General features: G+C 41.6%; 2 protein-coding genes across 2 annotated transcripts in view; both read right to left on the reverse strand.

The window, feature by feature from the left end:
• Positions 1–1,317: 1,317 nt before the first annotated feature.
• Positions 1,318–8,292, reverse strand: GCSH (glycine cleavage system protein H). The gene is made up of 5 exons (XM_058034132.1): positions 8,172–8,292; positions 4,758–4,837; positions 3,704–3,767; positions 2,016–2,147; positions 1,318–1,447 (listed from the first exon to the last, which is right to left on the reverse strand). The coding sequence occupies exons 1-5, from the start codon at positions 8,290–8,292 to the stop codon at positions 1,350–1,352; spliced, it is 495 nt and encodes a 164-aa protein (XP_057890115.1). The 3' UTR covers positions 1,318–1,349.
• A 756-nt stretch (positions 8,293–9,048) lies between these two features.
• The window catches only part of LOC131089325 (polycystin-1-like protein 2), a 35,810-nt gene continuing 17,376 nt past the window's right edge, over positions 9,049–27,482 (reverse strand). The window contains 25 exon segments of the mRNA XM_058034011.1: positions 9,049–9,174; positions 9,971–10,102; positions 11,295–11,396; positions 11,910–12,120; positions 12,806–12,966; positions 13,303–13,430; positions 14,293–14,426; positions 14,525–14,852; positions 15,673–15,858; positions 16,560–16,700; positions 17,397–17,487; positions 17,919–18,147; positions 18,892–19,120; positions 20,048–20,261; positions 20,777–21,003; positions 21,163–21,362; positions 21,866–22,012; positions 22,359–22,537; positions 22,729–22,830; positions 23,066–23,296; positions 23,704–23,897; positions 24,156–24,381; positions 25,036–25,170; positions 26,052–26,178; positions 26,980–27,104. Coding sequence (XP_057889994.1) covers positions 9,049–9,174; positions 9,971–10,102; positions 11,295–11,396; positions 11,910–12,120; positions 12,806–12,966; positions 13,303–13,430; positions 14,293–14,426; positions 14,525–14,852; positions 15,673–15,858; positions 16,560–16,700; positions 17,397–17,487; positions 17,919–18,147; positions 18,892–19,120; positions 20,048–20,261; positions 20,777–21,003; positions 21,163–21,362; positions 21,866–22,012; positions 22,359–22,537; positions 22,729–22,830; positions 23,066–23,296; positions 23,704–23,897; positions 24,156–24,381; positions 25,036–25,170; positions 26,052–26,178; positions 26,980–27,104 — 4,305 coding nt within the window.

The raw sequence follows: 27,482 nt of genomic DNA on the forward strand, positions 1-27,482 counted from the left end.
GATCATAAAATAAACCCTCTTTTTTATACATTAGAAAGGTTTCTATATTACCAGCAGTGTATTTATGCACTTTAGAAGGTCAGTGATTCACATCCCTTCAGAAAGAAGGAACTTTCAAAGCAATATGAATTTTGCTTCAGTCATCTCACAGGAATTAACATTTCCCAGCTTCCTTTTACATTGACCTAAATTGTTGGGGTTTGTTCCCTTTTTGTGCTTAGCTGCTAACAACCATTTATAATTGTGGGGAAAAGTTTAAGACCAAAACTCTGCTGTACTACTGTGTTTTCCTAAAGTGCAGGTGTGTACAACTCCATCTTACCATCAGATGTCACATCAACTTTGAGTTGACATTTGTAGATTCATTAAATATTAATTCTAATGGAATCAGCTGCTTTAGTTCACTGGTTTGCAACAGGTAAGTTTTGGGTTCAGTCCTGTGGAGTCATTAGAGCAGTTTGGTACTTGATTTTAAATACAGACACACACAGACACAGGATATGTCAGACTATTGCTGATCACACAACTTCCACAAGAACCTGCTCTGCTGAAATCACCACAACTGCCAGGCAAAAGATGTAAAATTAATTCCTTAATTACTTGTGACTTGGGTAGTTCTTACTAGACAAAAATACAGCCCAAATAACCCACTGTAGAACCTTAATAAACAATCACTGCAGGAGCTTTGCACACTAAGAAAGCACTGAAAGGGGAAGGCAGGGCCCCCATCCCTCCTGCCTCACAGGCAGCACTATCTGATTACACAATTAAAAAAAAAAAAAAAAAAAAGGAAAGCAGAGGATTAATAAATTAGATTAATAAATTATATAAAGAAATAAAAATCACAGAGAGAGGTAGTTGATATGGCTTCTCCTTTTCTGGTATCATCTCTGTAATCCTAAGAAAGAAGAACATGAGTAGGTTAGGAAGACACTGCTTTTCAGTGGTTTGGGAGCAATAGGAAAGTATTTCAGGGAAAATTATAGGCCAGGTCATGAAAACAGTCATGTGCCTATGACAAAATTTACATGTTAAGGCAGCTGTTACTAAATTTGATGTCAAATGAATCTATGGAACTATATATATGGAACTATATATTTCAGCAAGTGAATTTTGTTTCCCAAAATATTATAGATAACATCTGCAGTTATACAAATCAGACAACAGAATAAAAAACCCTCACAGGTACACAGATGTGAAACATATTTATCACTGTAATTATTTATAGTCTTGTGTGTGGGATCTTAAGTGATATTTTTCAGGTTGCCAAAACTGGATATTCAGTATTTCCTTAATTGATGACAAACTACACTGAGATATTTTATATGAATTTATTTCATTATTCCAGCTCAGTCCTCAATGGATTTTATGTATTTCTCATAGGCATCTTCGGTCATCAGTTCATCAAGTTCAGCAGGGTTTGCCACAGTCATCTTGATAAGCCAACCTGTAGTTAGGAAATTGAAAAGAATTGCTAATATCCTACAAGAACAATTCATTCATGTTATTGCCTTAGGAAAGCACTCCCAGCAGGAACAACCAGCCTTGGATCACTGGAGGATCAGTCAGGTTTTTGTGCAGGCAAAACAACATTTCAGTATTTAAAAAAATGAACAACCAACCGACATAAAAACTGTCCTTTTGAGTCAGAGTAGCTGTGTAATTTAGTGCTGGCTGTGACAGAGGCATAGGGAGATACTGCCTGAAAAAATTAAAGGAGCTTGACCTCAGGATCATGGACTCTTACAAGATCCAAAACCCAGAAATGCAATCAAGGCAAATAGATTTAAATTCAGCCACAGTGTATATCTGAAATTAAGATGTTGTAAAACAGCTGTTCAAAGAAGACACTGTGATAGTGCTTTATGTTAAATTTTACTGGGCTTGAACTATATTCAGTATATTCCATTTAAGTCTCCACACCATTAAACTGGAAGAACAGGAATTGCAGAGCCATTTCTAATAGCAAGAATCCACAGAGTATTCATTATTCAAAGATAAAAGTGCCATCTTACCATCTTTATAACAGGATTTATTGACAAGCCCTGGATTATCTGCAAGGGCAACATTAATCTCAGTCACTTCTCCTGAGAGAGGGGAGTAGAGTTCACTAGCAGCTTTCACACTTTCCAAAGCCCCAAACTCATCTGAAACACAGAATATGATTGAAAGTTCCTAAGAGGAAAACACAAAGCACTTCCCTTTGTTCAGTCAGACACTCTGGTGATGACCCAAGCAGTGAAGAAATGTCTCATCTTGTGCAAGAAAACATATTGAAGTCACCCACTTTATGACAAGGATCAGCATTATTAAATTTGATGTTTATGCTCTTGAATTCTGGGGAATTTGTGCTAGCTGGCTGCTACAGAAGGGACAGGAGTTCCTTACATTTGGGGAATCCTTTGCCTGAAGCCCACAGCACACATGATACTGACTTAGAAGGAACAACACCCAGCTCTTACTGCAAGAGACTTAAATATGCCTTTTACCTACAATTTAAACCTTTTTATTTGTAATTTGGTTACAAAATCAACAGAGCCCCAATTTCAGCAACCCCATTTTCCCTTCAGAAACACTATCAAGTGTTACATCTGCACTCAGTGGAAAACACACATTAGTATTCAGGAGCACCACACTGGAAGCACCCAGAGCTCTTCCCTTTTCCCTGTTTTGTAGGGAGTTATGGAAATGGGGCCTGGAGCAATGTTAACCCAGAGCAGCTCCCAGGCACAAACAAGACAGAGGCTGAAGGAACAGGGAGCTGTCACAGAGTAGATAGGCACCAGGACAAGGGATCTGAGAACAACTTGTTCTGGGAAAGCTTGGAATTAGACTGAGGCCAGAATGGGTAGAAAAGAGAAGAACTTAAATGGAAATTAAATTCCTTCAAATAAAGCAAAACTACAAATTGGTTAATTAAAATCCTACACAGAGAGACCTTTTGTCTAACAGTCAGCATTCAATGCAATAGATTTGGCCAAAACAGTTTGATGGGGATCTATTCCACAGGAAGGATGGCAGAAGAAAGGCCTTCTACTTTACCTCATAAACCCCATTGCTTTTTTAAAAATTGTCTCAAAATAATGACAATTTTTTCTTCATATACTATTGAGACAGCTCTCCACATTAATACAGGAAAAGGCTTTTCATTTCTTCCTGTTAATGTTCACTTTCTTTAACGGGAAAAGTTGCATAACTGAATGATGAAGAATGTAACAACTTGTACACCACTAGCAAGCAAAAACTCTGTCATATTTGATACCTCAAAATTACTGAGTCTCTACATTCAGAGAAAAATTAGAGCTTGATATCAATTTGAAGTTTCACATCATGCAACTCACAAAGTGCATAACTGGAGAATTGCAAATCAACACTTGCAAGTTCAGATCAAAGTATAACTATTTTAAAAACAGAGTATAGATAAAATTATCACAAAAATATTTCAATGCTTTATTTTTGAATCAATATCTTCACAGTTTAAAAACTGTGTATCTTCTGCTGCTAAGCACAGTCTGACAGTGAGAATTTAAAATTAAAGCTGTCTCTTGTAGAAATACCTGAATTTATTTTGCATCCAAAAGCTGTATAATGGTATTCATAACCATAAATATTATTTCAGAAAATTTATCTTTGCAAAGGAAGAGTGGGATGAGTAGAATAATCATTTCACAAGCAACTAGAACCAAAACTTACTGAAACTTACCATGTTTACTTAATTTTGTCCCAACTTCTGGAAGACTACAGTAAACAACATCTCCTAATGCTTCCTTAAAAGAAAAACAAAAGCATCAGAGCATACATTAACAAAAGTACATACAGGAGAGAACTGATACAGTGACTCTAGAATCTGCACATAAGTATTCTCTGTCTCTAAATATTGTTCTCTTTCTTTATAGATTGAATATTTTTCACTTTTTCTTAACAAACACTGAATGTGAATAAACTGTCATGTTATCATGCCCCAAATACCAAATTATTGTTTCTCTATTACATTGCTAATAACCCTCAGGCTCAGTTTCTATGCAGATTTCTTCTGGAAGAATGAGGAATAACACTGACTGATCTTCTTAGCATCAGCTACAGAGAGCTGTTAGCACACAGTTTGTCCTCACTGACTTAATTGGGACCCTTATTACCATAACAATTAGCTCAACTCTTCCCTGACACACGTACCCTATCTCACAAAAGGCCAGAGAGTATCAGAGTTATTGACAGAAACCTGAGATTAAAAGGAATGCTGCTTGTCCTGAGAAACATTAATTCCATTTATTGGTAGCTTGTCCCATTCCTCTTTAAGTTTTACATAAAGGCCAGAATTTTCCTGTGACTATTCCAAATCAAGTACAGCAGAGAACAAAAAATCCAAAGGAATTCCTGTGCTAGAGTAAAAACTCTGTACTGCCATGCTGTACCTCTGCTCACAACTGTTCTTTAGCCAGAGGGATTTCACCACATTTGTGTTCAGAGGAAATCTGACCTAAAGCAGACACGATGTCCTTTCACACAGCCATGAACTGCTCTGGCTTAGACCTGAACATTGAAGTCTCCCACCAAGTTCAGCTCTCCACAGGTTCAACCTGAGGCCATGAAGACCTTATCAGAATGCTGAGGTGGCACAAATCTCACAAATAACCTCACTGTGTCACATATGCAATAGAAACAATAAAAACACCCCCGTGAATGTCCAAAGAGCAAGGACAGAGCAGACAGGCATAAATAAATATTGCAGAGCTGGGCAAGGGCAGAGGGATCAATACCTGTGCAAAATTGCTGATTCCTACTGTTCCAATGCCATTTTCCACAGATACCCACTCGTGCTTGTCTGTGAACTTGCGGGCTGAAAGGAAACACAGCTGACATTTCAGAAAAAAGTGATATGTTGCTTGCTTAAACACAATAACACATTTGCAGCCTTAAACTGTGGGGCTTTTCACTGAGTTTGTTCATTTTTCTTGGAAAATATTTTAACCAGCACATGTAATTTAGAGAGAAGCTCAGAACATGCTCAGTGACAGGGCAGAGGCTCAGAGCATTATCAGCTCCTGTGCAACCATCTGGAGACTGATAAAAGTACAGGAGCAAAAAGAGCAGTTCTACTTCAAACAGAAATGCAAATCTAAAGCTTAGATGTGTGTTTTACTCATAGTTATACATGTCTATGATAGCACAGTGGCTTTTCAAACATATTTAGTGTTTATTTCTGATAACTACTTATTGTGGCTGGGAGGCCAGTGTTGGTGACTCCAGAAACCCTGTGAGCATTACAGCATCTCATTAAAGTGCAAAGCTGGCACAGTTCTATGTATTATTAAGGCAAATTAATACAGGACAAATTAATAAGGCAACTCATAGAGACAACTGCTACTTAATAGACTTGCTCTCTGTTAATATTGTTACTGTGAGAAGAACACAGTAGTTATTCTATATCTCTATAAAATAGGTCTGTTAAAACCTTGTTAAGTCTTTTCACAGCAAGGTTACAATTCTCCTTACATTTCAGATCTGGAAGATTCAAGACAGCTTTATTAGAGGCAATTGTTTTTATAAAGTCATATGGAGAAACTTCAAAAGAAGTAACTGAAGCAAGCAACATTTTTCTTGCTAACATTTTTCCTGGAACTTTTCTTACTCTGAGAATTTTCAGCCTGCTATGTCCATTTTCTCGTCTCTACATAATTTCCCTGTAGATACCTTCCTACTTTAAAAAATAATTGTAATTAATTTTTTTTTATTTTTTACTTGCAGCACCCATCCAGTCAGGCAAGGGATGTTGTAAAAACTGCTTCTGAAACAGCTCCCTGAGGGATTGGTGCCACAGTAGTACAGCTGCACCTTCCTTTTGAGTTCAACTCTCCTCTCAACTCATCCTGTGGGCTGAACTCTTTAAGGCAAACACCAGAGAAACTACACTTCTGCAAATCCTTGTGTATTTTCTAAAACTGTACATGAAGGAAAACAGAAGCTCTCACTGTAGACCTGGTAAAATCTTTCCAGACAGTCAATACTTTAAGCTTCTTCAGTTGCAGTGATCCTCTTGTGTTTGAAAAGTTCAAGAGTAGTAGAAAAGTTCAAGTCTCAGATAAAATGTTTATCTTAGAATAGGGCTCAAATTTCATAGAGCTCAGCAGAACAACATGTGGGTTTACAAGTATAATACACAAACAAACATGAGTAAACTGTAAACATGGAAGTGTTTTCCTATGAATTATCAGTCAAAAATCCACAGAATTTCACCTAGCACTGTTTTCTATAACTACAAGAAATCTCATTCCACACTCTAATGAACAGAGCCTTAAATGTCTCAAATCATTTTGTGTCAAGATGCTAAAGCCATGGGAATTCTATTGGAAATGAGCAATGAACCGTAAGAATGGAGAATGACAATTGACAAATCTCAAACTCAAGCTGAACATTAGTGATGTTACACATGGCACAAGAAGCCAAGCAGTACATTTTTATTCAGGATAATAATAGTGTATGGAATCTGTTTATAAAGCAAAGCTAATAAAAAAACCCACAATATTTCACACCACTTTGGAATACAGCAGTGAAATGTCCAGTGCAGTTAGAAGAGCATGTAACTTTCTTGCAGGAGAAAAGAAAAAAAAACCAACAAACCAAAAAGAAAAATTTAAATTCTGAGCATGCAACAAAAACCACTGGAAATGAAGGTCAAATTAAAGACAGTTAATAAGTAATCTCTAAATTTGAACTTTGAGCTTATGTGGGCAGCCCATTAAATAAATCAACCTAAAGGAATATGAAATGTCAATGCATACCAAATCTCTCTGCATTCTTTTACAGAAGAGCAGCTGAATTTACTCTAGCTTCATTCATTTCAACAGGACTTAGGTTTCAGCTTAACTAGCACTCTCTGAACTTGGCCCTTGACTTAGTGTAACCTGCCCCTATCAAGTATTTCATATATACCTGAAGAGGGAACTCACACCTCCACAAAGAGGCATACAAAGCTTTTCCTCTCTGCCTCAAACAAAAGCACTGTTATTCCTTTGAGTGATGCATACAGAAAAGCAATGGGTACATTGGCCAGAAGAGTGAAAAACAGCTTAGATCTTGACTCAGTTTGCAAGTAATGAACAATAAAAAATATTTCTTTCACTTGCAGCAGAGGGCCATTAAACAGGTAGGTTTATGATAGTCTGGAGAGAAATGGATGAGCTCTTCTCAATGGTAGTCATTACTTTTACTTCTCACCTACTTTTTAAACATTTCTACTTGCTAGAGTACCACCGATGCTGTTTTTCAGACTTTCGTGAGTAACTTCCATTCAGAGAGCTTTGACAGCAGCAGATGCTTTCAGAATTAACTGTACCAAACGCAAACTCACAGCAAGCAGCAATGCACGGGTCCATCCCGTGCCGTGCCGCTGGTGCAGCTGTGGCTGCACAGGACCAGAGCCAAACCTGTGCAGCGGCTCAGGGCCCTGCGAGCCCGGAGGCTCTGTCTGTGTGCCCACGGCAGTCCCTGCTGTGCTCTGCCCCTGCCAGACACCCACCCCTGCCCCTTTCCTGTGCTGCTGCTGCTCCTTGGAGCCAACATCAGCTCTTTGTGAGCGGCAATCCCGGGAAAAGCCATCCGCTACTTCGGGCAAGCTGCTGTGCTCCAGTTCAGCCCGCTCTGCGAAGCCTCTGTCCGGGACCAGAGGGGATTGAGCGGAGACTCAGAGCAGAGGGACTGAGAGGAGACTTTGGTCAACACCGCAGTGTGAGGATGAGGGTAAAAGTTTCTGGCCAAGTAACGGAGGTGCAGCTGCTCCTGTGGGAGTGCCAGCAGCGTCCCGGCCAGGTGAGGGGGGTTCAGCCATCTTGCGAGGTTCTCCGGGCCCCGCCGGCTCCGGGGGGCTCCGGGCGGCTGCAGCATCGCGCTCCGAGGGCCGCCGGGACACGGCGCGGCGGGAGGCAGGGGAGGAGGAAGGGATAGAAGGAGAGAGGACGGCTGCCGCCCGCGGCCGCCAGCGGGACCCGCGCTCCGGCCGCTCCGCGCACCCAGTCCCGGCTGGCGAGGGCTTCCCCCGCGGGTTGGCCCGGGTCGAGCCCCCGCAGCCCACCCTGCGCACCCTCCCGGGCACAGGCACCGCCGGCTCCCCGCAGCACCGGGCCGCTGCTCCCGCCCGCCCGCCGCGCACCTCCCTCCCTCGGGCCGCCACTCACCGGCCAGCAGCAGCGAGCTGGTGCCCAGCCTGCGGGCCGCGGGCTCCCGCGGCGGCAGCGAGAGGAGCGGGCAGCGCGGCGCCAGCACCGGCCCGACCCGCCGCAGCGCTCGCCACGCCATCTTTGCCGGGGGCGGGCGGGGGCGGTGCCGGCGGGAGGTGGCGATGGCGGCGGGGCGGAGCCGGCGGTGGCCGAGGGGACCCGCGGGCCCTGGGGAGCGGCCCGGGCTCGGCTCCGCGCCCCGGCGGCAGCGGGCACCGGGCCCTGAGGGAGGGGAGCGGAGCCGCCATGTTCCGTGCGCCGCCGCGGCGGAGACGGAGAGGATTCAGCCAGACAGTGCAATCCGCTCGGTGTTTATTAAATAAATACAGGCGCCAAGTCTACAGCAAGTGCACGTGGGACGGTTCGCCTTAGGGTTACCGCTATTTCTTAGCTATTACTCCAGAAAAACACGCCGGCAGCGCTTTAGGGGTGAGCACCGCGTCGTTTTCCCAGAATCCCGGAACAGGCTAAGTTGGAAGGGACCCACAAGGATCGAAGTCCAGCTCCTGGCCCTGCAGAGACACCCCAACAATCCCACATGGGCCTGAGAGCATTATCCAAAAGCTTCATGAGCTCTCCTTGGCTTGGGGCCGTGCCCATTCCCTGGGGAGCCTGTTCAGGGCCCCAACACCCTCTGGGTGAAAGAACCTTCTCCTAGTATCCAGCACAAACCTCCCCTGACACAGCTCCAGCCATTCCCTTGGGTAAACTCATTTTAATCAGAAGCTGTAATAACCTAAGCCTGTAGCCTAACCTAACTCTAACCACTGCAGCTGATAGCAAACAAGTAAATAATCTGCCCACAAGCAAAGTGACTTTTCAAGGTGGTCTTCCTTCACTTGCTGACAGGTTGCTCCAGTTGTTCGTCAGTGACCGGCTTCTCTTCCTTTTTGCATTTTATCCCAAAGAAACTGAAGAGTTTCATTAGCATTAGATCAACAATCTCCTCTTCTTCTGAAGCCTGAAATAATAACAAATAACTTACTCAGAGGTGCCATACTGGATTCAGTCTCTGCTAAAGCCAAGGCAAGTTGCAAGACAGAATCTCTACTTGAGGTGAAATAAGCCAACTTTTACCAGAGCATGAGTGACTGCCAGGCAAAACACTGTGCCAATATTTTTATCCAGACAGAAGCCCCAGATGAGTATGGACACTACAGAAATTTTGGCTGCCAAATTCCATGGAAATCTCTCTACAGGAGCCTGGAGTGCACTTGCCAACTCCCATGCTCATGGTATACACAATGAGACACCCACCATTTCAAGACAAAGTAAATGAGAAAAACTAAATACATATATTGTATTCTATCAACCATATCCTTTGTTTTCATCTCCCTTGACTTTATTTAAAACATAGAGGAATTCTGGGCAGTACTGGAGTGTTAAGATGGATTTCACACTGCACTATCAATAGCTTGAATGGGTCAGGCACTCACAGTGAGAGTTTTAAAAGGAGCTGTAAAGCCTCATGCACTTCAGTAGCAATTTTGGCACTGATTTCAATACAGCCCAACACAAACCTAAGAGTTTTTTGATGGATGTAGTATGTGAACAGAAGGCTACAAATCAGATCTGAACAGGGACTCATCTGAACAGGAAAGGACAGTGTAAATCTGGAAAATCTGAAGTGTACTTTCTCAGCAAATGTTGCCTTGTTAAGAGTTGGACTGAATTTACATGGCTTTCATCCATGGTTGAATACCTGAGTAAGCACTGAACAAAAAATGTTAAAAGCAAGAGAGCTTAGATGAACAAACCTGGTAATGCTTCTGCTCCTCACTAAAAGCAACCAGAATCACCGAAATGAACAGATTCAGTACCACAAATGTCATAAAAACGATGCAGGATCCAATTAAGAAGGAGCCTAAAATTGGATTGTAGTCCAAGACCTGTATAATCCATAAGGTAAGACATTAAAAAAACAAACAAAAAAGCATACATACCTATCTACATACATACATGCATACATACATACCTATCTACATGCATACATATGAGCAGTTAATACCCAATAAGAAGTCTATCACCTTGAAAATCCTGTCTAATCAATTATTATATATTCATTATACACATATATACATTTTCTACTCTAGTATTGCCCTTTGTTGATATGATATAGTACAAAGACAACAGACTATTTTATATGTATATGTGTGAATGTGGGCAGTCTTTGGGGGGTTTTGAAGTATTTGCATTTAATTTTAATGGTATGCCAGTTTCACGTGAAAGTTGACAAGCCTGGAGATCTCTTTATCCACACAACAGCTGAAGCTCCCTAATGCCTCAGCTTTCACAGTAGGTGAAATCCCTGTATGCATGTCATTTATTTTACTGTGTGCTTTACAAGAAGCACAGTCAGACTGTCAGAGACACCTGTAAACCAAGGGTTGTAAAAAATCAAACCACTAATTTTTATATAAGCTACAACATAGGAATATATTTTCATGATTAACATGAGTGGGATGTAGAGGTGAAAATGTGCCAAATGTGCCATATTACTGATCTTCAAAGCCACCCATGTCCCATTGGATCCATGGTCTAAAAACATCCACCAAGGAGGACTTCACAGTCAGAGATGTCCAAAAATTAATCCACAAAGAAACAGCCAAATATTGAAATATTTGAAAGATCTTACTGAAAAAGTGGTATATAAAGAATAACAACAGCAACAAATTAACATAAAGTTCCCTTGTGGAAGGCCTTGCCTTTCTTGGGAAGATAGAAGGGGTGTTCAGAACAAACACAGGGCTTTCCTCACATTTCTATCTGTAGCTTTCTAAGGAAATTGCTCCAAACATTTTGTAATCAATTAGTAACAGCTCTAGTAGAAATTTGAGCAGGTTTCTTAATGAAAGGTTCATTATGAGCCTCCTCGTGCTCAAAACAGAACATGAAAGAGGTTTCACTGGATGTCCTTGTCTTGCTCAGAAAAGGTGACTGCCTCAGGGAGCTGTGGAGCTTGCAAAATTAGATTAATGTTTAGCACTAATTGAAAGTCCTTCTATTTGCTGGGTCAAAGCATATTTGATAGCTGAGATGCCAATTGTATGGCTGCAAACTTCTCCAAATTAGATGTGGTACCTCCTCATAGTTGAAGATTCCCAGCTGAAGACTGACCATGGTCTCTGCTGAATCAAGGAGGGTTTTGTAAGAGAAGAGCTTCCAGCCAAATATCAGGTTTGCCTGCAGAGGACAGAAGTCATGTCTTGTGTCATGATCAGAGTTCTTGCTGCAAAATGTGTTCAGCTTGAAGACCATTTATCATGGATACCAGAATGTCTTGTATCTGCTCAGCCTGCCACTAGATATGTAAAAATGATAATTATTTCCCACTTATAAACTAACCAAACAGAAAATGGCACTTTCTCAATGCTCTACAATTTAAGTTTTATCCAGAAAATCCTTTTTCCAGTACTTTGTTCTTTGTTGCATCTATTACACACAAAAAGTCCTTATTTTTCAGCTCAGTGTTTGTTTGATTTTTCAATAAATTTCAGTTGGCAAAGAACATACAAGTGGATGTTTTAATTTCTCTTTCATACTTGGGCTCCAAGCTGCTTAACTAAGATATAGACAGGCAGCTTTATTCCATTTTGCATGGCAAGGCTGTGTTGCTTTTGGCATTCAAAAACAGTTGATTTAACCTGACAGTACCTGGGAGCAGACTGCAGACAGAGAAAGCACCATGGTACTCACAGCAATGGAATAGGCAAGGAACATGATTGCAATAACAGTGATGAACCCAGAGATATCACCCCATGCCCTCCTCAGTGTTGAAGTGATCATGTTCAGTTTAGGGTTGAGCCTCAGCAGATGCCACAGTTTCACTGTGGAGAGAAGCACCAGGAATGCAATCAGGTAGCCAAGAACTGCATCAGCTCTTGCTGTTTCACTGAAGCTTATGGAGCTGTTAGGAAAAAAAAAAAAAAAAAAAAAAAAGAAAATACATAATATACCATGCAGACAGAATCCTTTGAAGTGCAAAAATGGGTATGCTGGAAAAGCCAGTCACCCTGTGCTGGGGTTTAGTAGAGACCTGATGAGTTCCTGCTTGAGTGTTCCCACTTGCACTTCCTACTGTGTGCACACAAAACCTCAGTTGTGCATGGCTAAGATTTTTAAGGAGAGGAGGTTGAGGCTGTAGCCCAAATTCTGCTCATTATTCTGTGATTCTATCATCTCTTTCCTGTGTGACCATTTTTTAAAAGATGTTATAATTTTCTATTCTCTACTAAATACTCCATCATTATCCTCTAACCAATGGCTTTTTACAACAAAGACCAAGGCAGGTTATGTGCTTTCTGGGTGGATGTCCTGTAGCAGAAAGGCTTGTTGGTTCACAAGAGGATGATGCAGACAGGAAGGGAACTTGGTGCTCAAGTCTGCTGGTTTTTATTAGAGCAGTATCAGAGGAAAATCCTATTGCTGACACAAATCTAAGCCCTGACACACTTACAGCCTTCATGAATACACAGCTATCTAGGATAGCAATATTTAGCACAGAAAAGGTGCTGTATGGGAAGAAGAAAACCAGATTTATTTCTGCATAAGTAGCAACAACAAAGGGTGCAGTAAATAGCATAAGTACTTACTCCTCCTTGTGTTCCTGGTAGTAGCTGATGTCCCTGGTCCCAAGGACTGTCCGTTTCACAAACACTGACAGGGCACTCCAGCTAATCAGTATAATGGCCATCTCCAGGAGATTCCACTTGCTGTGGAAGTATCTCCATCTCTGACTCTTCAGCAGCTTTCCCTGGGAGGAGTTTTACTGTTTCAGTCTCATGACTCCACATCACACAATGCACCTCTGAAGATTAGGGCAATGCCCTCCACAATAAAGCAGACTGCTCTGCATTAATAAAACTACATCTTGCACTAGTTTCCCATTATCTTTCTCAAAAACAGCATCCAAACCAAATAAAATGTTGCCTTCCTATTATTTAATACTGACACTGTACCTGATTCAATCTTCCATTGGTGTAGCAGCACCAGTGCTACTGAAATCAAGTACAGTCCTGAAGCTTTTGTAAGTGAAATCAACAGCAGGCACAAGGTCAAGCTCTCAGGCAGACTCTCCAGTGGGGCTCACCTGGGCTGTCATGTAGTACACAATGAAGAGGAAATAAATGATTTCTGCTGCAACCACAAAGATGTGGAGGCTGTCGGTGTAGGGGTACAGCCGGACACTTTGCAGCTCTGCACTTGTGAAGAAGGCCCCTAAAAAACAAACAGGGGTCACCTCAGGGCTCCTTCTGCCTCAATTCAAACAACTCAGCTCATCAGTGAGACTTCTGTACTTGCTTTCACATCAGCATGAGGCTGAATTCAACCATCAAACTAAGATTTAGAGTTGACTGTGTGAGTAACCCTGTAAGGGTTTGAAATTTTCCTCAAACAGGAATTTCAAAGAGTGGCAGTGCTGTCTTGTGTCATAGCACAACAGTAATCTCAGGACTGAGTTTGGATTGGACTGCAAATGCAGAAATACAGCAGGAGGACTTGGATTTTTTTAAAAAAAAACCCTGAATCTCATTCTAAACCCAAAATGAGCTCAGTTCAGGCATTTTCCAATACTTGGACACACCCTAAGGAGGCTGCTGCTCAGATGAAATGTTTTCTTATAGCCTCTAAACCAGAATCTGCTTTCACTCTTCTCTTTGTTGTATCCAGATTATATATTACATGATTACACAGCCATACATTAGAAGTCATCAGGAACAAAAAAACCCAGACCATTATTTGCATTTTTGTCCTGATATTGTATTGATTAGCTGAAGTGATTAGGAAACAGAATTTTTCTTGTTCCTGTTGTATAAATTCTCAAGATCAAATTTCAGTGTAATGTTTTCTTCATCAGCAGCATAAGCAAACATAAGATATTCCATTATGGTCTATATTACTGTGATGCTGCATTTTTCCTAAATGGTTTAAAAAATTTGCATTGGTTCTCTCATTATTAGATTAATACACATGTGCTTCCTGAGGAAAGAACCAGGAAAACACTGATAATGTGTAAATCTGTCCTCTAGGTGCATTTCTTGCTGTCTTCAGAAATGTGTAACTTAGGAAAGGCTCTCACCTAAAGCGTTGCTTTCAAACATCAGGCTTATAATGCAGAACAGGTTCACGTTGGCATTGTAGACTGTAAATTCAACAAACACTGCTCTTGTGAAGGTGTCAAGCCAGACATTGTTGAAAAGGTACTGGAGAATTCTGCCAAAAGAATGTGTAGCCAGTGATGTAATTCATACAGGAATGAGACAGTATCACATGGAGGATGCACTAATAATTTACAAGAGCACCAGTGGTACCTGGAGGCATTTTTGGGGTCAGTTCCCAGGTGAATCACATATCCCCCTCCGCTGTAGACAGCAAATTTACCCCAGCTGGGGTGTCCTCTCAGTTTGGACTGACTCTGATACTGCCATGCTGAGCTGAAGTCAGAGGAGTTATCAGGGGCTGAGGTATTCCAGTGCTCCCCATAAACTGATGTATCTTCTGTCTGCAGGGAGTAGGGAGCGTGGCATTCCTCAGCCACGTGCTGGAGTCTGGGAGAAACAGGGCAGGTGTCTCCTTTCACTCTTACTTGGCGAATCCGAGCACTTCCCACCAGCTTGGAATTGCCATCTGTAATGAATCCTAAACAGGGGATGGAAAAGAGCAGCACTGGCAATATGACAAAATTAATAATATTTCTTCATTCCATTTATGATTCACTGATGCATTAATATTTTGCCATATATTCTTTTCTCGGAAACATTGTAAGCAAAATAGTCATGAAAATGAAACCCTCAAATTTATTTGAACTGAGTTCTTAAATAATTTTCCCAATAACAGAGTTCTGTGTCACCCCCATCAGTATTTTATACACAGGGAAAGTGAGGCCTGGGGAGAAAAGTGACTTACCTCAAGTCCCATAGAAGAGTAGCTTTATGCAGTGTTCATGTCCAAAGAACAACTCTGCTAATAAATTTCAATATTTACCCTTAAATGTGAGCTGGAAATGGGTCATATTTTACTGGATATGGCTGGATAGAAACATGCTGATATTGCATAATTTGCCTTCACGTTGACCCAAGTCATGATGCAAACAACTCTCCTGAGGGAAAGCTGTATGGTGCCACCTGTCTGCCATTCTTTTGTTAATTATGGAAAGAAAGTTGTGTAAACTTTCTGATATATCTGAATATCTGGAGTAAGTAATATAAAATGTGAAATAATTAGCATTGCAGTGCAGAACTTTTAGGTTATATTAAATATAAGGAAAATATCAGGGGATGTTTAACTCAGGGTCAAGCTGTGGGGTTTTGTTATCCATTGGTATTCATATTATAGGATTCCTTGCTAGCCTCATACACTCACAGTCCCTTTCTCCACTCAAATATGAAAGTTAGAGATAAGTATTAAAAATAAAGTTTTAGAATCTGTCAAGCTGAAGGGAAACAATGTGACTCTGCACCTTTATATGATCCATAAAGATTTTTGAGTAAAGTCGTGTTTGCCCACGTGAAAAAATCCTGGTAACTGTAGACATCATGGAATCCATCTGTAAAGCTGTCCTCAATGTGTTTGTTTAAATAGTAGGAATTGGGATCTCTCTGCCCATAGGCAACCAGTAACAGCATCCATAAAAACCCCACATAGGCTGGAAAAAAGCAGAAAGAGACAACACATGTGAGCTCTGGTTAACAATGCTGTTCAGAATAGATTGCATGAATGAGTACTGCTGCCAACAGCCATTAGGCCAAGGAGGAGCTTTGTACACTCTGAGTGACCAGGGCTAATGAAGGCACCCAAGCTGCTTCAGTGTGCTGCAGTTTGTGTTTCACATTTGGAATATGAGTAGCAGTCAAGCAAAGAAGTGGGAAGGCTGAATAGATGTAGTCATGGTAGCTCCAAATAAAATGACTAGTCTAACTTTGTCCAAGTGAAGTTGAGGTAATTTTTTTTTGCCTTGGATTTTAGAGGAAATAAAACAGGGGCATAAATTATCTGTAGATACTATCTGCTTTTAGAAAGATGGCCTCCATCTGCTCTTTGGTTTCAGCTTCATTTAACTGCTCACCTCCTCCTTTTATCCTTTCTGCTTTTCTTTAATTTCTCATGTTTGTGATATGCTTCTTTACCATAAAATGAAGCCTTAGCCACACTTTTAGCTCCAGCTAACATTCCCACCTCCCTGCAGCTCCAGCTGCCAGGGAACAGCCTGTCTCTACATCATACTGGCTGGCAGAAAGCTGAAGATATGCCAAAACTTTGTCACCCTAGAGAACAATATTTTCACTGATGTAAAATTACTGATGAGTATTACTGAATAAAACAAGATAATCTACATATGGGTAATACCCAGGATTTCTCTGATGAGGGCAAATGCTTTCTGCTCCTTCATGTGGCTGAGTTTCATTTTCTCCACATCAGCAGCAGGAGGTGGCCGGTAAATGTTGCTCCCACTGTCCCTTCGGACCCCGAAGAGAGGGTGTGAATCACCTGTGAGGGACAGCAGTGAACCCTGGAATTAGTTAATTGATCATCCATGTCCTGCTTTTTGTTTGTTCCGACTTTCTAAGGAAACATTTCTATCTAATGCTTTCCCTCAGGAACAGAGGATGTGATTTAAACAATTCCTGTGGCAATTGTAAGGCAAACAGCGGGGAGGGAAGGAACTCACAAAAACTGTGCTGGGTTTAGGACCAGGTGTGCTCCAGGTGTCTCTCTAGGCTAAGCATCTCAGCAGGCGGTGTATTCACAGCCTGAGGCTGAGCAGGGAGGAAGCTGCAGATCAGATAACTTTGCTGTGCCCTGGGATTCCTGTCTGCTAGTGAAGGCTTTATTTAGAGATGATTATGACTGCAGAAGCCACTGCTCAGTTTAGGAAATAATACAAATAATTGTGGCCGTGGAAAAGTATGTAACCTGAGAGCCTCCATATAGGGCTTCAGGGATGTGGGAAATTTCCCTGTGAGAGGTTTTAGTTATGCTTGTCAGATACAGGCCTACCAGTCTACAATGAAGGGGGAATTTTTTACTGTTCGCTTATTTATTTTAACTAAGTTGTGAAATAGTTACAGGTTTTGTTGCAAGCAACAAAAGTTGAGCTTAGTCATAGAATCATTCATAAAGCACTCCAAAAGCTTGGACAATTCTGCACTTTCTTTAGTAATTGTTAACTTTGCAGACAGTTACCTGGTAAAGGTCCATCAATAGCTGTGTTTTCTTCATCCTCATGTTCCACCTTCTTCAGAACCAGAGCGAAAAAAGCAGCAAATCCCAGTACCTGGAAGGAATCAGCTATAGACTCACCATATTCCCATTTCATATAAAGAAGCTCAGGCTTTGACCTGGATCCCTTTGCATCCAGGCACTGCAGGAAAAAACTGTGCTTGGGTTTGTTGAACCCATGCAGCTGAAGCCCATAAACAAGAGAACAGTGCACAGTGCTGGGGCTTGTCCTGCTAAACTGATTCTGTGACACACCCTCACTAGTCAGAAACCTCATTAAACCCTGACAAAGCAAGGGAGATGAAACTAATGGAGTTAATGTCAGCAAAACCCATCAGAACTCTAAACCACCTGCCTGCTCTTGGTTGAAGGGCAAAGAATTCTCATTTTAAATCCTGCAGCTCTTTAGAACATTTTACATTGTCTCCCTGCAATGGCAGCAGGTGAGTTCATCTTGACTGGTGATTGTATTTCTGAGGCTCTCACCTTCAAGGGCTGTGTGATGAAAAGGCTTTCCAAGAAGGAGATGACCATGGAGATGAGCCACTTGATGGAGTTCTCCTTGCCATAGTGGAGTCCATAGAGCATGGTGAAGAACCCAGACACACCGCTGGTGGCTGCCACAAGGAACCAAGCAATGAACACAAACCACCAGGGCAGACCTCTGAGAGAACTTTTCTTGTCATCACTGGACAAATTCAGAGTATGGGACCACCTTGAGAGTGAACAAGAAGAGAAAATTCAGTCTGTGATGGAACAGGAACCAAAATCAGGTCATCAGGTTCACTGGGAACAGGCAACATCTTATGATATAAAATCAAAATATTCTTTTAATTAATGCAGTTATATAGGATACATGGATACCAAAAAGTGTAGTGAGAAAAAAATAATGAAGTGTGCGCAGAGATCAACTAAAATCAAAATAAATGTGATGGGTTTCTTTACTCTTCAGTTCATGCACAACTGAATCTCCAGTAGAATTATTGACAAAGCTGTGAGTGCATTAAAGCTGCTGAATGCATCTCTTGTGATCACCATAATGGCCAAGTGACGTAATTACTGCAATTGTTTCAATACTTCCAACTTAATTATCAGATTTCACAGAACTATTTTTGTCTGCTTATTAACTTTTCTTTATCCATACATTTTAAAAGGCTTCTGTGACTTTGGAGCTGGGTGATTTTCCCAGCCCTTTACTATCACATGGCATTTATTGTAACTTTCCACTTTGGAGGCAAAAATGACAAACAGCAATGATCTGTCATTATTGCCTTTGTGTGCAGTTCACAGTGCATGGAAATTTCTCTGTAGCTCCTGCAGTGGTATAATAGTAAGACTTATTTTTACAGATATAATAATAGTTATCTAGCACATGTTAAGCAGTAATTATTTGGGCTGTGTCATCCTGTCCAATTTTGAATTCATGACCTGAATTCACTTATACTGAGAACTGGGTTACCCCTCACTGATGGATGCTGATGAGCAGATTTGCTTCTCCAGGAGGTTCTTCATATGCTGAACCTGACAAACAGCTTGTGTGTAACTCTGAGGCATCTGAAATTTATGGGGCCCCAGTAATTCCAGCTCCATCTCTACATGCTGGAGTTGCATGTACAAGCAGCGATGGTAACCACTGTATTTCAGCTGGTCACTAATTCTCTTCTCTGGAGTCGGACTTCTTGTTTTTTCTGCAGACAAAGAATAAATATATTGAATTCATTTATTTATTGAGAAAATGAATAGATTAGAACACTGTTCAAATAATGGTTTCTCTGGAGCTAAAGATCATGAATGGTATGAAGTGAAGACTAACATATGAAAGGACATGTAAAAGCAGCTTTAGTACTAGAGTTTAATGATGTTCTGCTGGAATGGCCTGCAACTTTTTCTAGAAGGCAACTGAGTTGAACAGCAGTCCTAAAATCTTAATCCAGGTCAGATCAGATCAACTCTTAATTTGTTCATGGTTTACCTGTGCAATTAGTAGCTTGGAAGACTCCCTGGAAAAGCTAAATGTGAGTCTTAATGAAATCAGGGAGATTGTTTACTCATATATTCCTGTTTAATTGAGAGTCAGACTGAAAGGAACAACAGCACAAGGCCAAGAAGAAAAAAAACCTGACAGGTCAAAGATATTTGTGAGTCAAACTGATATTCGTGAGTCTTTTCATTTGTAGATGCTGATCCAGCTATAGCAAACATTTGACTCTACAGCTTAAGAAACAGAGATTTCACAGTTGTCTTTACTGAGTTGGGTGCTCAGTGGTGCAGTGAAAGAACAAGAGGCAATGGGCACATCTTGAAACATGGGAAATTTCTGAACATAAGAAAAAACAACCTACTCAACTGGAGTAGGTTGCTCCAGTTGAGAATTTGTGGAGTCTTCATCCTTGGGGACATTCAGCATCTGATAGATTTGATCTTGGGCAATCCTGCTCCCACTGACCCTGCTCAGAGCAGCCTGGTGGGATCCAGAGATCCCTTCTAACCTCAGCTGTTCTGTGATTCTGTAGTTGCCTTTGAGTCAGAATGTAACATCTTGGGTCATCACATCCAGTGCTATCATCATTTTCATTGCAAGGGTTTCAGCAAGTATTTCACTGTGTGTTATTTACCTTGGATATCCATAGCACCCAATGTGACAATTACAGGGCCATCCTTCTTGCTGTCATCACAAAACCCTTGCCCAGCTCTGTTCTGCTGACAGATGACATCCTCAACCAATGACAGGAGTGTGTTGATATTAGCTGATTTTTCAAGGTCTGGTGCCGAGGTGAGAGATGGAGTCTTCAGGGCTTTAAAGAGTGAGCTGGCAATTCTTCTTATGTCCTAGGAAAGACAGCAGCAGCACAGCAGTGACTCTGGCTGCAGTGGCTTATGCTGATGTGATCTGACAGCACCACTGGCTGGGAGCTGCACCAACTACTGAAATCTCCAGGATGGATAAGAATAGCACATCCTACAGAGCTGGATGTGACAGGCAGATTTCAGTGAGTTCAGCAAGGCAGCTTTTGTGGTTCAAAAGGGCAGTGTGCCTGCCTGAGGACCTAAGCTGAGATGTGTTCCATGATACCTTTTATCTTCGCTGTGTTGCCGAGTGTTTGCTCTAACCCCTGAACACAGTGATTTGGGCACACACAATAACTGTGCAAGGGCTGGCATGTACAGAGGCAGACCTTAATGAAGGATTGCATTTAGGTGGGCACTTTGCGCCAGTGGTAATTGGGTTTTCCCTTCAGACAGGGAAGGGATGCTGAAGAGCATCGAAACAGGGAAATTTGTGGAGCTGGGGAAGCCGGTGGTGTGTGGCAGCAGAGGGCAGTGCAGGACTCACTGGGACTTGCCTTTGTCACAGCTTCGGGAGTGAGAGAGGCAGCCTGGGAGGCCCCTGGGGTGGGAGGCAGGCTTGGGGACACTCGGCCATTCTTTCCCAGCTTCTTCTCTCTGCCCTGCTGGGCTGGCCGGGGTCGTATGTTCCTGAAGATCTGCACAATGAGCAGGTTGATGGGGAACATGAGGAGGGAGCTCTCAAAGCCAATCATCACTTCCTGCCATGTGAATTCGATCCTACCTGTCAAGGTCAAACAGAGCAGAGAAGGAAGAATAACCCCAGGCAAAATAAACCATCAAGTCCCTTTCTTGTGAAAAAAACCAAACATTTAATCAACTCTTGCTTCCAGATTCTGCTGTCTCTCTATCTGCCTGCCCAAGCAATGGTGAGGATTGTTACCCAGATCCATTTTCTGCTCAGCAGGATCCTTGGGCACCCCCCAGAACATGATGCTGGTGAGCATGGTGCAGAGGAGCAGCGAGAAGCAGCAGGACACGCGCTGGGCGCGCGTGAAGGGGCTCCGAGGGGAGCGGCTGAACACCGAGTACCAGATGTGCCCATCCTGGAAATCCTTGGAGGTCTTCATGAAAAACAGATTGCTGGGAAGGAGAAGAGGGAAATCAAATGGATATGTAGAAAGGAGAGGGAAGAACAAAGCCCTAGTTCGGGGTCCCAAGCTGTTTATGCTTCTAGGCACTATCAGCAATAGTAGTAACTAGGAGAAATGATCAAATATCATGGCTTGATTTGCACGGAATGGTCATAGCTACTTATGTCCTTTCCTTTTGGACACAGCATAGGGGGAAAGGAAATAGTTCCTATTTAAATTGTTAAGAAAATAACAATTAAGAGAAGATGTTTGGGTTTCTGTAGGTTTGTCAGGCTATCCTTTAGCACCAATATTTTCAGTATCATACTACTGTTAGGGTAATGATTTATGTAGCCATCCTCCCTCTCTCCCTTATTCAGAGCCCTTTAAGGACAGTGGAAAGACCTTCCTTGTTTTCCTTTTTTTCTAGGGCTTTGGTCTGGTTTTTTCATGCTTGTTTTTCAATACTGACTGCTATCAAGAGAAAAAAAAAATCCATGAAGTAGGAGGTACCTGAACTGCTTCATGTCCTGTTCTGTTGCTACTGGGAACACTTTATCTAGGACACATTCTCCAATATCAATGGCTAGCCAAGAGTTGCAGAGGAAGTACCATTTCTGATCCCATGCCAGGTCATGGACTAATACTCGGTTCACATACCTGTTGGAAAAACACACAGGGCACAGTCACATACCACTGAGTGTGTGCCATCCAGAGCTCAGCAGGACTGTGGAGGAAAAACTCTGGCCATCAGCTTCTTGGGGTGACTAAACTGTAATGCACAGGACATATCCCATCCTGTACTGGACATGGGATATGGGAAACACTCCTGGTCCTGCACTTTAGGCTATGATTTGGTCTATTTAGCTGCAAAAAGTAGAATCTAACACTTCTTTCTAGAACCGCAGAAAGGAAAATTTTCAAGTGTTAGAAAGGGAAAGCTGTTGTCATTATAAAAAGTTTTTAGTGGATTTTTACTTCCCAGCCTCTCCAGATCTCCACTTACCAGGATGGACTGTGCCCTGAATTATCATGCCACAATCTAATACTCTGCAGTTCCCCAAGAGGAAAGAAGGTACAGAGGAGGAAAACATCCACTCCTCCTCGTTCAAAGACTGGTGTATCAGGGTCATTTAGATGGTGGGGCTCACTCTCTCCATCCAGTCCATAAAGGGTGAGAGTCACCTGGAAAATAAAAAGGCAAAATGAAGATTTGCACATCTCCATCCTAAATGCGATTATTTCTCCTTTCATCAAACCTCAGGGCTTTCTGGCTCAGACAGTGCATTTGAGCTGTCCTGTTCAATAGCCTCAGGTGCTCTATTATTCATCCAGCTCTCAAAGCAAATAAACTCCTCCCACACAGTCACTGATACCTTGGAGGTTGTGGCTGCGCCCCGGCGGTGCCCTGTGAAAACTGTCACCAGGTACCGGTACTGAGCAAAGGGGTCATTGTCTTCCAGGACTGTGACTTTCACCTGCAGAGCCACACAACATGGGCACTGTGTTAGCTGAACTGTAAGTACAGACTCCTGAAGGCTGTGAGTAGGAATTTGTCATCTTGTGAACAATGATTACTTACCAGTAAATAGAGAGTTACAGGGAAAGGAGTAGGAAAGGAATAGCTGTTTTCCTATTGAAAGAGGCTAGGCATGGTAGGAATTGAATACATGGTGGGCCTGAGTACATGGACTTTATTAGCTGGAGACTTACTTTGGCATCATCCTGGATGTCTTTCCTTCGAGCCCAAATAACTACAAGCACATATATCAGAAAGATGCATCCTACAGTTGTCACCACCACAGGATTGTCCACGAATGTACCAAACAGCTGTGCTGTTTTGCTGACATCTATGGCATTGGGTATGACAAAGAAGGAGCTCCCAAAGAAGGTCAGATGGTTGCAGAGGCACTGTGTGCTGCTAGGGTTTGTTTTTGGTCCTACCTGAAACCCAGAAAAGATTTCTGATAAAAGATCTGCCTTCACTATTAGATGACTTACCAAGAAAATGAAAAGACAGTGCTGAGATTGGTAAGTTAGTGTAGAGAGCTGCTGCACACCAAATTGTTCAAGTTCCAACAAAGAATGTTATATCTAACACCCAACCAGTAATGGGCATTACAATATATTACAACCACTTGTCAGAGTGGTTCCATTTCTTCTTATATAGAAGTTCATCCCAAGAAATGGGACTGTTGTTTAAAGGTTAGTTCAATATGACTAAACTTCTTGAGTTTATTAAAACATCTCAGAATGATCATATTTCATGGTGTCAGTTACTGCAGATGGTGGTTATGAGGGCTGCCTTTGAAGTGTGTAACAGACACATTGTTTAGTTTTGCTCTACTTACATGACATCCATGGCTGTTCCAGCCTCCCTGGTGCTCATCCCAAAACACACAGCGGGATGCAAAGCAAGTGGCATTTATGGTTAGCCCACTGTAGGCTGCTGAATCCATTCCCATATCTTGTAAAACCATGAAATAGTAGGTTCCCTCTCCAAAAATGAGTTCTTCTGGGCTGAGAACCCAGCTGTTCATCTCACCTTGAACATAAATATTTTAGTTTCAATGTATATATAAAAAGGCTAATTCAGAAGCATGCATATAATAAATGAAGCAAAGAAACAGGTGTGAAATCATTCTTAGCAACTCATTGATCAAATCAATCTTTCCTCCTGTTAATGAACACTTTATTCAAGAGATTGGAACTTTGAAGCATGAGGTTTCTTTCCAGCTAGACACCTGAACTCATGGTCAAGACTCATTCTGCAAGTTCATGAGTCCCTAACCACTTCTCTTACCTCCAGAAGTTTTCTTACAGAACAGATGATTTTTCATATCATAGTTGGTTTCATTTGGGTGATAACCATACCCCAAGTAAAGTATTAGTGGAATGTCGTGTTCAGATTCCAGGTGGATCACTATAGATGTGCTTTCTGAGGTAACATTGACTTGAAAAGTGCTATAATTGCCCAGATTCAACAGAATCTTATCTTCCTGAGCTGCTGAAAGCCTTGGTAACATGATCTGTTTTTAAACAAAAAGACATAGGTTTAAATACAGAAAAGCATTTTTCTTCTTAGCATGCAGCCCACATGCTAGATTATCTTTTTTCATAACATCAGGAAATCGTGGCCAGCAAAAGTACTACTTTCAAAGTAATTTTCTTTTTAATGTCAACTAACCTCTGAAAAATTAATTTGAAATCTGTGTAGACTCATGACAAAGATTAGGGTTAGGGTTAGTGCATTTCTGAACTGAGAACTGTGATTATGACTGAGACATTGGCTGTATAAAGTGCATGTATGAATGATTCAGATGTCAGTTTATACATGGGCTAGGAAGCCAAAGAGTAGTTCAATAAATACAGTAGTTGGATGGTGAAATCAGACTTCACATTGTGCTTTGGGATGACTGTAATCTGGAATCTATTTCCACAACCAGTAGCATTCTTACATCCATTCAAAGGAAGAATAAAATGCCTCCTTTTCAAGAAAAGACAGAAATATTTGGGTTTTTTTTTTCCACCACAATACAGACAGCATCAGCCCATTATCTAATGTAATGAACACCAACAGCATCTGTGTTCACCTCACAAATGATAACACAAATGACAGTTTGTTAATGGAGAGAAGAAAAAAATGGGAAAAGAGGGTGAGAGTTAGGAAATAGTGGATTTACCTCAATGTTCTCTTTGAGGTTGCTGACAGGTATGATCAAACCATCCAGACCAGTTAGACTTAGACCTCCCACTGTTCCACTGATGTCAAAACTGCTGTCACTGGAGAAAAAGGGATTCATGGCAAAGCTCACCATCTGTTAGGAGACATGAACAATCAGACAACTGAGCTATTGTCAATATTTCATTTTATTCACACCCTGATTATAGTGAAAGAATGAGCTCAGACCCAAATAGAAGTAAACTTACATGAAGTCTGCATCCACATTTTAATAAGACCCTACCTTATCTCTAAGGTGGGTCTATAAACCTTGGAAGTGATTTTCATTCTGCAATGTGTACAACAATCTTTATTGTTTCCATACAGTGTGACACCTTTTTGGCAGAGTTGGAAGAGGTGTAATGAAAAAAAAAATGTTTGCAGGGATTTTAGGAGTCTCCTGAGAGGGTTAAACCAACCAGAGAGATCTTCAGAAAATGTATTATGAAAATATGACAAGTATATGCAATCTATCGTTCTGAGAGAAAAAAACACCATGTCCTATTTCAGATGGGGGCTGTGCTACCATCAGCACATTTGTCTCTTGCAGGATCTGAGTCCCCACTCAGGTGTTTCCTGCTGGGATGAAAGAAGGCTGCTGTGGCTTAGTTTGAATGTGATATGGACTGTGAGCTGTTGCATCCTCCTCAGAGCATAAGATGTAAATAAACAGCAAACAGATGTGGAGGTCTTGATTCACTCCATTGTCTGCTGCTGCCATGAATGTGTGAATCAAAGTGCATGTAAGGGGCTGATGGGATGGGGAATTTAGGAATTCTGTTGTCTTTGCTGAACCAACCTCATGCAATTAAGATAAATGAAAGCTTCTTAGACCAATAATTTCAAATTTTCTTGGCATGACAGGAGGAATGACACGTGCTTGTGTGTTCATTGTGAAAGGATAAACAATTCTAAACCCATTAGATGAGGAATGTAAGCTGGATATCAAATAGAGTTAGATAAAAGCTGTTTACTTGCCCTTATATCCACTGTTTCACCATCAGCTCCTGAAATATTGAGAGAGGAAGCAGGTGGGAGAGTAAAGCTGGCAGAGCTGGAATTGGAGATGTTAATGGATGTGCTATCCATGTTTTCTGTCTGCAATCTGTCCAGTTAGGGTTGGGCATAAGCAAAGCAGAATAAAAGAGAAAAAATAATAGAAGGAAAAATAACCACCAGAAAAAAACCCAAACATCAATAGCATGGACTTCATATCTACAGAGAAATCTTTCTCTCTTCAAGAATATAATTTAGTTGCAAGACAATTTCTAAGTCTGCCAGTAAATACTTCATACATGAATCTGTCCCTGATGCAGTACTCCCTGTAATGCTACCATAGAATCATCAAAAAAGGGGTGGAATTGGCACATCTGGAGAGGAAGTTTTACCAAGGTGTACTTGTTTGAAAGCCTTGGTTTCTGTGTGAACATGCTCTTGATTTGAATGCACAGTTTGATGTGGATGAAAACCAGGCTCTTGGGGAACAATTTAGGAATGATTATAGGGAATGGAAAATGCTCATCAGGCTCCTCAGGATTTTATTTGCTTCTGCCAAGCTGCTTACAGTTCCATGTAACATGTAATTTATTGGCAACTTGGAAAAGAAACCCTCAGCTGGTATGGCATGAGTTTTCTACATCATTTCAAAAGTAAGTGACTACTGCCTCATTCAGGAAATTGTAGCAAATTCTCTGCTGGTTAAAGAACACACAGCATGGGAATTTCTGAGGTGATGCTCCTGGAGTCCAACCTGTTCTTACTATCAGTCACTAACAACAGACTTGTTGCACTATTGAAATTGTCATTATGCTACAGTATTTATTAGTTCCAAACATTGTGTTTAAGCACAATGGAATTAACATTTGTAGCTCTCAGAAGCTTCACTGAGGGACACTGCAGCTTTTACCTGTGCATGTACATTGTGGCAGAGGGAGAGGTGAGCACTGTTGGCTCATCACCTGGTGCCTTCCCAAACAGAAGGGCACTCTGGAGATTTTCAACTGTACTCAGGAGCTGGTGTGACACTGAACTCTGAAAAAGAATTGGAGGAGGAAATTTACAACAAAGGTACTCAGGATTATCAAGCTGCACATTATTTGTCATTACTTCCATTTAATTTTGGTGTTTTACTAAGCTGATAAATGTTGTATTCATATTGTTGTATATCCTATTTCCAGAGTCTCATACCTTCTGGGTGGTTTTCTCACAGCAGATCTTCACAGCAGTGGTGTTGTTGCTTCTCAGTCAGGGCTCCTCTCCAAAGCTCTCCCTGATCACCCCACCCCCTTTTATCTCAGTTACCTCCATGGGCTACAGCTGCTGCCCAATCAAGCACATCACAGCTGCAGCCCATTTACAGCAACTAGAATCAGGGCAGGGTCACTAATGCAATACAGAGATCTTTTACTG

This window comes from Melospiza georgiana, chromosome 14 (assembly GCF_028018845.1).
Source record: "Melospiza georgiana isolate bMelGeo1 chromosome 14, bMelGeo1.pri, whole genome shotgun sequence".
NCBI classification, from domain to species: domain Eukaryota; kingdom Metazoa; phylum Chordata; class Aves; order Passeriformes; family Passerellidae; genus Melospiza; species Melospiza georgiana.

Bases quoted from the DNA above. Each gene is read 5' to 3' on its own strand.
- GCSH (XM_058034132.1), bottom strand. From the start codon at position 8,292: ATGGCGTGGCGAGCGCTGCGGCGGGTCGGGCCGGTGCTGGCGCCGCGC. The intron at 4,838-8,171 runs GTGAGTGGCGGC...GTTTCCTTTCAG, and splicing joins CAGCTCGCTGCTGCTGGCCG to CCCGCAAGTTCACAGACAAG. The intron at 3,768-4,757 runs GTATTGATCCCT...TTTTCTTTTAAG, and splicing joins GAATCAGCAATTTTGCACAG to GAAGCATTAGGAGATGTTGT.